Raw genomic sequence first — 14879 nt, forward strand, 5'->3', positions numbered from 1 at the left:
GCCGGGCGGACGCTTCTCCGGCGGCGGACGTGCGTGCGCTCGCACCGCCCCTCAGCCAATCAGACGAGCTCTCCGTCCTCGGGAGCGCTCGTGCTCTCCAGCCAATCAGCGGCCGGCGAAGCTTCGCGCGCTCCCGTCTCCGGCGCAGGCGCTGAGGGGGCTTAGAGATGGCGGTTCAACCTGGTGGGCTCACCGCGGGGTGCTGCTGAGGCGTTCCACCAGCGCTGTGCTGTGCAGTGCTGCGAGCCGCTGCCATCATCATCCCGCTGAAAGAACCCCCGTCATAGAATCACAGAATGGTTGGGTTGGAAGGGACCTCAAGGATCACGAGGCTCCAACCCCCTGCCTGCAGGCAGGGCCACAACCTCCACATTAATAGCAGCCCAGGCTGGCCAGGGCCCCATCCAACCTGGCCTTGAACACCTCCACGGATGGACGGGGCATCCACAGCCTCTCTGGGCAGCTGTTCCAGCACCTCGCCACTCTCATAGTAAAGAACTTCCCCTTGATATCCAACCTAAACCTTCCCTCCTTGAGCTCTCACTCAATAACACTTTAATTCTTTCTTTTCCCATAGTGATGCAAGAATATTAAAAGAACCACAACAAAACCACAGAGACCCAAGGAGATGGAGCAGCCCGAGCTCCCCAGCTGTGAGGTCTCAACAGCACTGAGGAGGCAAACTCCAACCAGAGTTGTTCCAGGTGAAAACCTTTCCTCAGACGAGTGGTGCAAAACATGGCACAGATTGGAGCTGCTGGCTGTCAGAAAGGTGAGGTGTAAGAGCACAACACTGTGTGAGCCTCAATGGAGAAGATTAACTCTGTGCCAGCAAAAACCAAAAGACAGCGGCAATGTGTGCTTAAAACTCATCTACAGCTTTTCAGGCCTGAAAATGGTCTTTCTGTTCAGCCTGAGGTGGAGTTAAATGGAGTAAAACCATTTGGAAAAGACCTCGGGTCAGGTCTTACACCACGAGAGACTTGTGCAGAAGTGGCTGCTCCAAGGGGAGCTCTTGATGGCACATTGAAGAGCCAGAGTGTGAAACTTACACAGCCATCACTTGCGTGAGCTCACTGCGCTGTGACAGCGGGTGAGCTGGACCCTCCTTCATACAACATCTCCAAATGTGAGGTGGTTCATGCGGTGATTAGAAATGTCAAACTGGAAGGAATCTCTCAGGTCATCAAAAACGTCCCCTTCGTATCACACTGCATTTCCATCTCATGTGTTTTCCGATTTTCTTCCTTTCTAGTATAGCTGGTTTTGCTCAATCCTTCACCATTACAGTACATGCACTTCTGCATTTACACATTCATGCACTTGAACTCACACAACCTCAGTGCCCAGCGTTCAGAAGTCAGAAGGCTCTGAGTCTAAATTCACTTGGCTGTAGTGAGATCAGCCCAAAAGAAGCACAAGCAAAAGGTAAAGTTGAGAATGGCCTCACCAGGACACCGGAATACCACATTTGCTATCCCGTTTTGCTTGACATCGGAACTGAAGGATTTAAAATTCTGAATGTGGATTCTTTCAGATGAGCAGCTGAGTACCAAAGGAGATCCCTGCAGCCTTTACATGTATATATGTAGGTAGATGTACCTCCAGCTGCATGTCCCAAGCTGCTCTTCCATCTCACACATATCCCCACTTAACACAGCAACTGAGATAAAGCAGAAGCTGAGATCAGGAGAGAGGAACAGCCTCCTTTTTGTTCCTTTCTGGTGTGACAAGATAATTACCTTGCTTGAGCCATGGGTGTGCTTCTTCTCTATATTTAGACGTTGATTCTGCAGCATTTCTTTCACTCACAAGTTTTGGGTTGTTTTTTTTTTTTTCTTCTCTTGCCATTTGGCAGAGAACAAAACAAACCAGATGAGGATTATTAAACTGAAAGCAGTCCGTTAAAACAGAGATGAAATGTCCAAATGTAACAGGATGGCCTCGGTACAGTTCCCTCGCAGGGCACTTACCACAGCAGACTCATTACTCTAAAGAGCTGTATGGAGAGCTGGAGGAAAACCAATGTAGGAAGGCATGGAGAGCTTAGGAAACAGGCACTCATTGGTGATAACCAGATAGGAGCAATAGCATTTCTAGGGATAAACTTTGATACTTAGATTTTGGCTTCACTGCTTCCTAACTGTGGGTTGCATCCATCCCTTCCGTTCCTGAGTGGGGCTAACAAAGGCTTACAGATTTATTTATTCTTCTAATAAAAAGATACAACAACTGATTGGTTACATGAAGTAAAGCAGAGAAGACAAAGCTTGAGAAGCAACCTGGTGTAGTGGAAGGTGTCCCTGCCTGTAGCAGGGGGTTGGAACTGGATGATGCCCAAGGAGGTTGTGGCTGCTCCATCCTTGGAGGCAGTCAAGGCCAGGCTGGATGTGGCTCTGGACAGCCTGGTCTGCTGGTTGGCAACCCTGCACATAGCAGGGGGTTGAAACCAGATGATCATTGTGGTCCTTTCCAACCCAGGCCATTCTGTGATTCTATGATCTTAAAGGTCCCTTCCAACCCTGTGGGACTGAGATGGTACAGTAATAATGATATAACCGATAAAGAGTAGAACAAAACAGATGGAAAAGCGGTGCTGACAACGTGACATCGCTGCTAACACAGACAAGCCAATGAAAGGAGTAATTTAAATTGCTCATAAAAAATGCCTGGACTCTAAAAGTCTCTTCTTTAGGATAACAGGTCCATCAAATGCTTCCTAGAGCACTAAGCCCAGTGCTTTGGTAGGGATGCACTACGATACTCTTTGTAGCTTCTGTTCTTTAACCTGCACTTTTTGGCTTCTTTCTTACCTGTCAGGGATTTGTCCTTTCCTGATCACCTCCAAGTCCTTCAGCACATCTGTTCCAGTTTGAAGCAGTCATTCTTGGACACGGGGGAGCAGAGGCACACACAGTAAGTTCCTCACTGCCTTGGACAATGCACTGATTTTCTCTCTGCTGGCAGTACACAAACTGGACTTTCAGAATTGTTTTTCCTTCCCCGTGGCTAAATCACACTGACAGCTTATAATTACAGGATATGATTAATTAGTATGTCAAGGTCCTGCTCATCCCATTAGTTCCAGTTCCTGTGCACCCACTCCTGGAGCAGCAGGTTGTGTTGTCGCCCCCAGACGCCTTTGTGTGCTGTTGGGTATCACTTTGAGTTGCAGATTACCAATTTTGTCTGTGTGTGTTGCTGAGATTTCCCAAATCTGTGTTATCAGTTCGTTTTCTTGGGATGTTCCTGACTTTTGGTGCTGATGTCACTGATCAAAACCTTTCAGATTCACGGCTGGACTGAGATGCGTCAGTGGGATCTTCCATCCAAACTGATTTCCTGCTTTAGGCCTATCCGTATTAAGACCCTTTAAACCAGTTCATTTTATATTCATCTTCATAGAATCATAGAATGGCCTGGGTTGAAAAGGACCACAATGATCATCTGGTTTCAACCCCCTGCTATGTGCAGGGTCGCCAACCAGCAGACCAGGCTGCCCAGAGCCGCATCCAGCCTGGCCTTGAAAAGCTTCTCAAGCTTTGCTACCAGTTTTCCACATAGTTTCCTGTACCATTTGTATTACTGAAGATACACCTTACTTCTTCTGAGCAGAAAGCCACTTACACTGGATTCGTCTGCACAAACCTTAGGCAAGATTGTGTTGCTTTCTCTCCCAGTAGATTTTACTTCAAAACTTCCAGAGCCTTGCATAGAGAATCATAGAGTCCTTAGAGTTGGAAGGGACCTCTGAAGGCCATCCAGTCCAACTCCCCTGCAATGAACAGGGACACCACAGCTAGGTCAGGTTGCCCAGGGCCTGGTCCAGCCTTGCCTTGAAAGACTCCAGGGATGGGGCATCAAGCACAATATTAGTTATCCTGTTCCAGAACCTCTCCATCCTCACTGTAAACGACTCTCTCCTTACATCTAACCTTGTAATATTTCAGTGAGAAGCAGTCCCAGGCTTCCTACGTGCTCCCAGGCACCTCAGTCCCATTGACTGCATTGAGCCGTTAAGTGATTCCAGTTTTAAGAACCGTGGTTCACTACTGTTCATGGGGGTCCCTTAAAAAAAACAAAAGGTAAATCACTGAAAAATCAACATTAGCAGCACTAACGGCCATAAAATCATACGCCTTTTATTTAACATAAAATGAGACATTAAGATAAAATACACAGTTGCCCATGTGCTGAAGAACTACGGTATTTTACATTCATTTATAAAGCAGGTAGTTTTACATGACAAAAAGAAGTGAGAGGAAAAGGAACGGAATCTGCAGTAAGACAGAAGCCACGGGGCAGGCTTTTGCTTGTCCAAGTGCTACCTCCTATGGGCACAGATCTTCAAGTGACAGGTTAGAAACTGGCCGTTCTTAGCACTCCTCTGATCCCTCTTAATGCTGCTGGGAAGCTAAGGTGGAGGCTTACACAGCAAAATGAGTGACAACGTGTTGAGGAAACACCCTTGGCCAAGAGGCACAGCTGCAGCACGACGGACCACGTCTGTCCCTGCTGTCTTGCTCCTTTGCAGGAATGGGCCTACACAGTCTTAAATGCCTGCAGCTTACATTACCAAATCCCTTTGTTTTTTTACTCACTTGCCAGATTTGTAACTGAAATTTGACTTGTCAAGCAGACAGCAGTAGGGTGAGGGCTCACGGCTGCACAGATTTAGGGCACAGGAAGGGAGCTACCATCCGTCAGCGAGGGTGGCTGCTGGAGGCGTGTACCTTGCACACCTCCAGGCACACAATAAAGGACTGTACCCAGAACCTCTGTCCCTGCTGCTCGAGACAATGGGACAACACCTTCCACATCGCAGCCGCAGGTGGGCTAAGAGGACAGCCCTGCCCTGATGCCCTGCAGCATCTGCTAACTGAACGGTACAGGAGACCGGCTGGTAAGGTTTAAATCAGGGTAGGGAGGAACGGGAGATGCAGCAGTACCAGGGGAGTAAGGAATGTTGTTTGTTTGTCAAAGTGCAGCAGATCGAAACACGTTACTAGTATATATTTTGTCTACCCCATGTATCTTAAATATGAAAACAAATATAAAACAACCTTAATTCCATCTCACGTCTGTGGTGCTTCCCAAGGTGTAATGTCACCACAAGGCCGAGGTGGAGCTGGTCTTGCAACTTACACGTGGCCAACGCAGCTGTGCACACCTATACGGATGCACACACATCTGCACAGCCCCTATATGCACACCCACCAGTGGGGCTTCCTGATAGTGCAACTGCTCCGAGTGGAAGCCCCACCAATATGCAGACAGCAAATTTTGACAAAATACTGGGTTCCATCCTCTTGTTTTCAAGAGATCCCAATGACAACCGATGTGGTATAAAAACACCAGTTGCCCACCTTTTCAGTTCTCAGATTTGTACTTTAAAACCTGACTTGTCAATCATTCTTCTTTTCCCACATTGTTTCCTTCCCCATAACTCCCAGTGACAGAGATTTCTTTTAATCACCTCCAGTTTACATACAGGAGTTGCAGGAACAAGTGAGTATAAATGTCACTGGAGATTCATCTAACCCAAATGGGCATTGCAGAGGTGGGACAAGACAGGGATGCTCTGGAGCCATTTCTACCCTTATCTCCATAGCAAATTTGCGTGCAGAACTGGGGCCAGCAGCTGTGTGGGCTGCAGATCTCCAGCCTGCAAAACACACTGCAGTGCCCTGCTTGTCCCTGCCATAGGGGATGCCCCATAGAATGATATCATAGAATCATAGAGTGGCCTGGGTTGAAAAGGACCACAGTGATCATCTGGTTTCAACCCCCTGCTATGTGCAGGGTCGCCAACCAGCAGACCAGGCCGCCCAGAGCCACATCCAGCCTGGGTGGATGTATCCATAGGGCAGTACTGTGGCCTCTCCCATCCAGGGACATCTTGAGGATCCCATTCCAATGCAGCCAAATGGATTCATTCCGCTCCCAATAGCTGCAAGGATGTATCATCCCCTACAGCGAGACTTTCACCCCAATTCCTACAAACAGCAAGACCAATCTGCTTTGACACTGCTCCCTTGAAATCATTGGACTTTTGGTATGTTGTTTGAATTCTCCATCAGCACCCTAAGGTGCTCACACAAGAAATGGAGCTACTGATCGCCATTCCAATGGCACAGCAAAACCGAGTCACTTCGGATTCTCTTTTGGTTGAGCAGCTTCTGTGCCAGTGCGTCTCTTTGGCTATGAAGGTAGCATTGCTTATGGAAAGGATCCACCTCAACTCGTCTCCTCACCGTGGGTTCTGCTGGGTGGCAAAAGGAACGGATACCAATGGAACACACCAGGACGCAGGACTGAAAAGGTTCTGTGCACTCCATCTGAAGCTGCAAAACTCTTCCAGATTCCTTCTGTGCTGAACTCCTGCTTTCCCTGCAGCCTCCCTCCTCGTGTCCTCCCTCCCTCTTTTCTTTTTTTCCCCTTTTAACATTATTACATGCTCAAATCCAACCAGCTCAAATACTTTTTAATACACTGAAAATGTAAAATAAAGAATATATGAAGTACATACAGTATATATATACATATTTCAAATACTTAAAATTCTTACGTAAAATATGATTTTTTCTATATTATTTGTGTAAAAATACATTTTAAAATGGTGTCAACTCGATTTTTCTGTACATACCCTCTATTCCAATTTAAGTCCCTTTTAAAAAGGTAAAAGACAGACAAAGGTTCGGCATCTTCTAGCTGTGTTTACAGGCCTGTTGTCAAAACCAGAAAAGCTCGCGGTAAACAGTACTGGATTTCTTCTCTTTAAGAACTCCCACATTTATTGCATCAATGGACAAAACGGAATCTTTCCAGTTCTCCTGCTAGTGAAACTCCATGGCCTTGCTGAGGAACTGCATGCTCTCCATACCCTGTTCATCTAGTCCATAAATCATCCTTTGTCTTTATTTTTTTTATTTTTTACAGATACTAAAATATATATTACTTAAAATATATTACTGTAAGCTCTTAAAATTGATCTTCAGTTATATCAAATGTATAGCATTAAAAAAAAAACAACCCCAGTTAAGGAACAGAACTGCGGATGTTGTGATCGCAGCACGCGCCTGAGATGCTCCCCTGGTTGGACTCCGCTGCCGCGCCAATGGAACTGCCAACCCCATGGAGGGACTCCCTGCAGCCTCCTGCACACCCACAATGGGATCTGGGAAGCTGAAAGCCCTGGGCAGAGCTCAGCACGTTCCTGGGCTGACTCAGCCATGACTGCATGGTGGGGGCTTTGGACAGCTGAGCCTGAGCTAATCCCATGGAGAAGACAGGAGCCTCTCCAGGGCTTCAAGCATTCAACACAGAGCAACCACTGGCCTTCTGGGCACTTCCCTGAACAAAACCCAAGATTTCCTTCACCAGGAGGTGGCAGAGCTCTGTGCCAGCCCCCAAGCAGCTCAAAACCACCGCTGGACTGAGCATGGTTGGCACAGAAGAGCCAGGACCCAGCTTGACCACGGCAGCTCCTGTTGGGCAGGACGCAGCCCTTGGACATGAAGGTCCCCCCTCAGTCCCAACCTGAGGGCTCACCTCCCAGCTGTGACCCAACACCGTGCACTACACAACTCCACTGACCATGCAGCTGCTCAGCATGTTGGTCTTTCCTTTTGATTTAAGAAGGGCATCAGAATTCCAAACAGATTTCCTTCCCTGTGCTACCAACCCATACCCCACAGCCTTCGCTCGTCTGTGGAGTTGCATTCGCTCCTCCATTAAAACAGCTTGAACTAGGTGGGTGGTTTTCTTTGCGCTGGAAAGTTAAATTCCATTGCTCAGTTTATATTTCTAGTTATCGTGCTGCAGGACTTGGATTGTGGCTCAAGAGGGAAAGTATAAACCTGAACATCTCTTCCTACTCAAGCTGCTTCTACTGCCACAAAGAGTCCAACATTAGACTCTGTAAAATATTTAGTATCAGATCTTATTTGTTACAGAATCATAAAATCATTACGGTTGGAAAAGACCTCTAATGATATCAAATCCAACCATCAACCCATCAGCACCATACCCAGCAAAACGATGGCATTTCCTGTAGAATGCCATTATTTAATACCTGGGCTCCAAAGTCTGTTGTTTTAAACTATGTTTAACACAGCTGACGCCAGCAGGGAGCACTGCTACATGGGCTGCAGGATGGTCCCCTTCAAGAACACATTACTCAACAACCAGCACTGTGAAACACGCAAAGCTTTCAAGGCTTCAGGCAGACCTGTGCTTCTGTTGGTTATTATACTGAGCTCTTTTATTCCTAATGATTTCCTGACTACTTAATGCCCTCTTGCAAACCTGTGGATGTCACTCCGTCGGGTTCCACCTAGTAGCTCATAGCATATGGTAAAACCAAAGACATGCGGTTAAAAGAATTTACTATCTGAAAAAGGAATAGAGTAGAAGTAGCCCAGGAAAAGTGCTCATCTGTTAAAATAGAACTAAGGCACTGAACAGTTGTAAACTTCCAAGTCGTGGCATGAGATGCCCGCATTTCCCATCCAGCCTGGCAGCCCTGCACATCTCAGTGGTCACCCTGTGTCCAAACCTGGCCCAGCTCCACCCGGTTCCTATTGCCACTTGTGTTGAAGAAACCAAACCGTGTGCTGCAGAGGGACGCCTGCAAAAGGTAAAGGCAGCGAGGAGGTGGAGCTGCAGGGGGAGTCGGGGGTGGCTTTGGGAAATGCTGAGAGCTGTTGTGTGGATGCTCAAACACAAGGCAGCAATGCGTGCTGCTCCCTCAGCACCTCCCCTTCCCAGCCTGGAGCAGCCTGGCTGGCCCTGAAGAGTTACTGATGAACGTCGAGGCGTGAACAGAATCGATCCACTTTTGCCAGCAAAACCTCCTGGCTTTTATTTGAGGCAGAACTGACTTTTTCAGTTTCTTTTGTAACCAGCTACAGCCTTCAGGCTGGGTTACGCTGGGGGATCTGCATTAGAAGGGAATCAATGTGTCACACGGAGGATCACATTGCCGTAATGCTTCCCTTCAGGGCTCTTGTTAACAAGGCAAGGGAAGATCCTGCTCTGCCTGGGGTACCACGTGGACCCCCCCTTCACAGCGCCCTACGAATTCTAACAATGGCAGAGATGCCCTTTGGAGAAGGATGGAGGGATGTGGGCAGCAACGTGGCCAAGTCAGAGCTTCCATAGCAGGGAAGCAGCCGTCCCTCTGGTGGGCATCCAAAGCCATGGGGCCACATGCTTGTGCAGCACAACAGAACAACCAGGGGCAATTATTTTTGAGATTTAAGTGGTTTCAAAGAACCCCTGACTGTACTTCTCATAGTTCAATCCTTTCTGCCACCGGACGCCTAAGGAGAGATGCGTAGTTAGAAAGCAGGGGTCCCCAGTCTACGTATGGTGAGCAAATCAAATGCCAGGACGTGCTGATCCTGCGTTGGAGGATACCACGCTCTGTTGGACAGGGAAGGAAATATTTCTCTGCCAAGTGATTAAGCCTGCAACTCTCTTTATCATTACGCTTCCTGCAGAAACACTCAGTGCTCCCACGTGTGGGAAACGGGGAAAGCAGCAGTGCAGTCCAATGGAAAGAAGGAAAAAGGCTTTAGGACCCCAGCTCATAAAACAGCCGTCACCTCTTTCGTTAATATTGCTTCATCTTAAAAAGGCCTTTGGATTCAAAGTGAATTCAGTGCTTTTCCATCAAAAAGATTTGTTACCTGACCGAGATCTCGTATGGCCCCCCTCCCTCCCCCAACAGTGACAACATGGGACTGGATGCAAACCTGACGTTTTCTGGTTAGAGAAGTAACCTACAGCTCCTCCATGCGATGCACGCTCGTTGCACTACATCAGAATGCAGACTGGAGTATGATCTATCAGCCAGCCTGTCAAAAATTATTGTCGTTGAGTACCATATAGTACCTTTTTGTAACTGTTAATTTGGATTAATTGGAAAGAATGGATTAAGAACACCGGCACCGGGCCACAACTGAGTGCAACCAGCAGTCAGGGCAATTTGGTTTTCAAAAGACATGGAGATGCCCAGACACCAGTGAGGCCCAACAAGAGGCTTGTTTTCCACACTTAGCTTAATATAAAATCTTCTGTAGAAATGAGAGAAGTCTGACTACATGGAGTTTTTAATGAGCCACAGTAAGCTTCCTAGAAAACAGTAGGACAGAGGGTGACATTTAGTGCACTTCACTTGCATAATGTGCTGTGATGGTTCTCAATGGCGGGGATGGCACCTTCCAGCTCACTTGAAATAATGCCTAATAAAGCAGGTTTCTGCCGAGTCCTGACAGTCCGGAAATGAAATGCAGTTCAGCACATCTTTGTGATCTCTGCTTTAAATGGTTCCTGGGATTACCAATCATCACAGTTACTGAGTTGGTTTAGTGATTTAAATTCTGGTATCCTATGGTTAGTATAGTTGCCTTTTTCAGCAGCAAACCAAGATACTACCGTCCTTACAACAAGGTTACTGCAACTGACTCCTTGGAGAGGAGAGGATATGCAATCAAAACCACCAGCCAATATTGCACAACCCAGCATGCCTTCTGGGAACGGCCACGCCACGGGTGATGGGCGATTCTTGAAGGCTGGTGTAACGTCAGCACCTTCCAGTTCTGACCAATTTGAACTGAAGTTCAGAGCAACACAGCAGCCCACTGAGGGGCTGTGGGGCTCTGTCAGCACAGACATGTTGTGCCTTGATTGCCTGGCTCCTCTCCTTGCCAAGAGAAGACCAACAGCTGAGGTTTTGCTGGGGGATTATTACCCCATCTAGAGCAGAGCTCAGCAAACATGCTGGATAGCAGGCTACGGTTAATGGAACTGCAGTACAAGTCAAACACTATCTCCTAAAAGATTGAAAAAATATTTTTAAACAAAATAATGTGACATATTTACATAATTCCTTAAGTGCAAACTCTTGTCACAATTCACGTAGTTGAGCTCAATTTAGACTCACTGTACAAGAAGGTGCTCTTTCTTTAATGAAAGAAGAACTCTACTCTGTATTCCTGATTCAGTAACGTGTCTCTTGTGCAAGGCAGTAAATTTCCTGTTTCTTCCCAATGTACTTCCAAAGCAAACCCAACACGGAGCCTTCCTCTTCCCACGTCACGTCTTGGTTACCGCACAACCAGGCAGGAGACACAGAGCTTAGAGGGGCCAATGCAGTCATCATGGCAGAAGGCACCGCAGCCCTTGCACATGATCATGGCTTTCAACCTGCAGTAACACTTGGAAGGGGAGTCCTCCATGCTGCTGTCTTCAGCAAAGGCCTGAACCGGGATGGTCTGGCTGTGGTTGCCGGAGTTCATGGCTTGGCTGGTGGGAATGGTGGTCACAGTCACAGAGAAGGACATGACGTTCCCCATGCTACTGGACAACTGATTGCACTCAGAGAGCCCGCTCATGAGAGAGCCCTGGTTCACGTCTGGGGAGGTGGAGACGTTTATTGTGCCGCTGTAGCTGGGCCCGATGAGCTGTGCTGCTGCAGCATCTCCTCCCAGCTTCGGAGGGTGGGGGTGAGAAAGCTGGGGAAGCTGCGGCTGTGCAGAGTCTGAGGACGGTGTGGAAGAGCTGAAGAGCTCAGGGCTGCTGTGCGTTTTTCCCTTCACTGCGTGCACCGTTTGCTCTTGAGCCGCCTGAATAAAATCTCGTGCTAACGCTGTTCCGTCCAACGCCTGACTGTTCTCCCTGCTGCCAGCTGCCTGCTGAGACACGGCTGCTTCCGTCTTCACGCCCTTTTTAGCAAGGATGCCGTAATCTGAGGAATTTGCACCATGTGATACCTGTTCTTTTTCACATGGAGCAGCCACCTGGGAAGCCTGGGGCTCCTCTTTTACGCTGACATGCTCGTGTTCATCACCGGTGCTCTCATTGTCTGCATCTTCTTCCTCGCTGCTGCTGCCATGGTCAGGCATCTCCTCACATTCCCCACATTCTGCTTTTGGACCACCGGCTGGGCTGTTCAGACACGAGCGGGTTTCAGGGTTCAAGGAGAAGCCTCTCCTCAAACTCTCCGAACCACGACCGTAGGTGGAAATGTTGAGCAGATAATGACCAGACATAGCAGGTTTGGATGTCCTTCTGCCCATAAAACCCAGCACAAATCTCTGGCTGGTGGAGCTGTTTTCTAGCTGGAAACCTGAGTGCGCGACGTTCACTTGGGAAGGCTGAAGGACCGGGAGCAAATTTTGCCTCTGGACCCTCTTGATGAGCGTCTGAAGGATCTGCTCCTGCGTTGTTTTACTGAGCGCCTCTGGGTGCTGGTCAGCACCGGGCTCCTTTCCTGCGGGGAGCACAAATGTCCTTGGAATGTGAGGCAGAGGCCTGCTCTGGCAAAAGATCTTCCCGAGCTGCTGCGGGGATAACGCTGACTGCCTTTCACCACCCTCAGCTCCAGCACCACTGCCTGCTACACCGGGTACTGCTGCCCCTTTCTCTTCATTAGAAGCTAATGGGACAGTTTTCATTTCCGCTTTGGTGAGAGGCTTCGGCAGGATTTGCTCCAGAGGGACGCTCTTGCCTTGAAGAAGTTGGGTGACCAAAGGGTTGTTGGCAGGAATACTGGAGTTTGCTTTTGGGAGGGCCCCACTTGAACTCGGATGGGTTTTAAGGCTAGGTGCTGCTGACAAGGTGTTGGAGCATGGGGCAGATGGAGCTGACACCACCGCACCTCCAGCCTGCGCTTCCGAGCTAGTAGGGGTCAGCGAAGGCATGAGAGGGGAAGGAGATGTGCCTTTGGGGACATCCGAGCTGGTCCCTCCTAAGGCTGCAGGTGCTACCCTGGTGATGTTGGCGTTGCTATCTGCTGAGGACACAGTGACACAAGTTGTTCCATCCCTGACAGTTGATGCCCCGCAGGCCTGGCCGAGACCTGCTGGAGCAGAAGGTGCTTTCTCTTGTTTGTCACAGCCACCAGCACACGAGGAGCCCGAAACCTGATTTATAGCCACGTTTGGGGGGCTCTGTTTGATTCCACTGATTTGCTCTATCGCCGATACCGCTGGGGAGGAGCAGTTGGTACCTGTATTGCCAGCTGCACTTCTGGATTGCAATATGGAAGTTTGCTGTAGTTGTGCTCTAGAAAGACTGGGGGTTGCTGGCTGCTCCTGGGTCTCCATTGGGGAATGGGTCCCTGGGCAGCGTGGAAGAAACCTTCTCGAACTTCCCCCGCTTCCAGTTCCTGCCAGTTCCAGTGCGTTTCCTCGCGTTCCAGTTTCGCCGGCTCCACTCGTCGCTGCGTTACCCGTCCCTCCACCGCCCGCTGGGCCCCCACCGGGACCCGGCCCTGGGACTGCTCCCCCCGAAGAAGCGGCGGCGGCGGCTGCGGCGGCCGCTGCCCTCTGAGCCCTGACCTGCTGGGCTTTGGCCTTGATGTCCGCCAAGGTTCTGGCCCCTGTTCTGGCCGGACTGATGAGTGAGGCTGGGAAACGTACCCTGGGAGAGACCTGGCCCGCAGGAAATGGCATGGGGGAGATTCGGGAAACAGGAATCTGAAAGAGAGGAGAAAAGTGCCAATTGATACACAGGGAATGTTTAACCCACATCATTAAAGACAGAAGTGTTTATGGTTGAAGTTTTACATAAATGCTTTTGGAGTTCTCACTTGAGAAGAATACAAAGAAGAACTTCTACATCCTTTTGATGTCTGGCACACCTATTTTGGATCTGTTATCACCTCATTAACTCAGGCTAGAAGCTCTTACCTTGCAGGTATAGGCTGTTCCACCACGCCCCACCATTACAAAGCCTACTGAGCTCTCAAAAGCGACCAAAACTCAACACCTCTCATCCCTTGGTGCAGGTTTCAAGCTTAACATTACACATATGCAACTTACATCCATTTGTACATCGGTGAATTACTCTTCTACCCCTGCATGTCTACATTTCACTCCTTGGTGTCCTTCTATAAACCATTAATACTCTACTGTGTATCTTCACAAAAAATGCTGAGCTTTAGTCCAGTCTTCTAACATATTTTCTCCACTCCCCTCACCTTTGCAGTTTACCTTATGTGTGATCGCCCTTTCTCTCCCATCATGGAAATGATGAGATCAGTGCATTCATAGTAGTGCTTTTCTCTCATCTGCAACAACTTAAGCTCGTATCATTTAAAGTCACACTTGTTTTCATAGATCCGCAATACTTCGCTGACTCCCCGTTACCTTCTAATCTTAATAAGAGATTAGAATTCTTAGAACATACAGAAATAGAGCAATTGAATCATTTTCCATGCACAGTTTCTGCCTAAGGCCCCCGAACAACGGAGCTGAGCTGGGAATTTCCTGGAAGCTCAACAGCAGGTGTGTTTCCTATGGCCTACGTCTGAAGTACAAGAGAACAGCATTGTTCAGGCCAAAGTCGAACCCTTCTGTCACTGTCATGTTTCGTTTCTGTTTTCCTTTCGGGTAATTTATTGCTTAATTCACAGAATCATAGAATCATAAAGGTTCAAAAGACCAATAAGATAACCTGTTCCAACCATCAATCCACGCCTGTGCCCACTCAAGACCAATCAAGACCATGTCATCTTTTCATATGTAGATTCCTGCTAAGATTCAGCAGATAAAGGGCTTTTGGAATTGAGACGTTCCCTAAAATAGTCCTCTGCTACACAGTCTAATACTTCACTGCATTCAGTATTAATGATAACTGCATCATTTTTGGATTTATTTTTAACACAGGCAAATAATTTACTTTCTGGACTTGATATATTAGAGCAAACTGCTGACAGCATTCTTTCTAGACCTATTCTTGTACCAGTGGGGATAGCACACAAAGTTCTTCATGCTCTTGGGCTGCAGCTCCCTTTATGATTTTGGTCCTGCAATTGCTGGAGCTTTTGGCTGAGCAGGTCTTGCAACAGATATGCGTGCACAGGAGACTTC

General features: G+C 48.2%; 1 protein-coding gene and 1 long non-coding RNA gene across 7 annotated transcripts in view; one reads left to right on the forward strand and one right to left on the reverse strand.

Annotated features, from left to right (window-relative positions):
• Window positions 1–141: 141 nt before the first annotated feature.
• On the forward strand, window positions 142–5073 carry LOC112532109. The gene is made up of 2 exons (XR_003074440.3): window positions 142–490; window positions 578–5073. It is a non-coding gene; the product is annotated as an uncharacterized LOC112532109 (long non-coding RNA).
• The window catches only part of ASXL2 (additional sex combs like 2, transcriptional regulator), an 89704-nt gene continuing 78951 nt past the window's right edge, over window positions 4127–14879 (reverse strand). For 5 of the 6 annotated variants that reach the window (XM_015285098.4, XM_046938957.1, XM_046938956.1 and 2 more), the window contains one exon: window positions 4127–13484. In XM_015285098.4, the coding sequence (XP_015140584.3) occupies window positions 11112–13484 (2373 nt within the window). In that variant the 3' untranslated portion in view covers window positions 4127–11111. 6 annotated transcript variants of the gene reach the window in all.

This window comes from Gallus gallus, chromosome 3 (assembly GCF_016699485.2).
Source record: "Gallus gallus isolate bGalGal1 chromosome 3, bGalGal1.mat.broiler.GRCg7b, whole genome shotgun sequence".
NCBI lineage: Eukaryota > Metazoa > Chordata > Aves > Galliformes > Phasianidae > Gallus > Gallus gallus.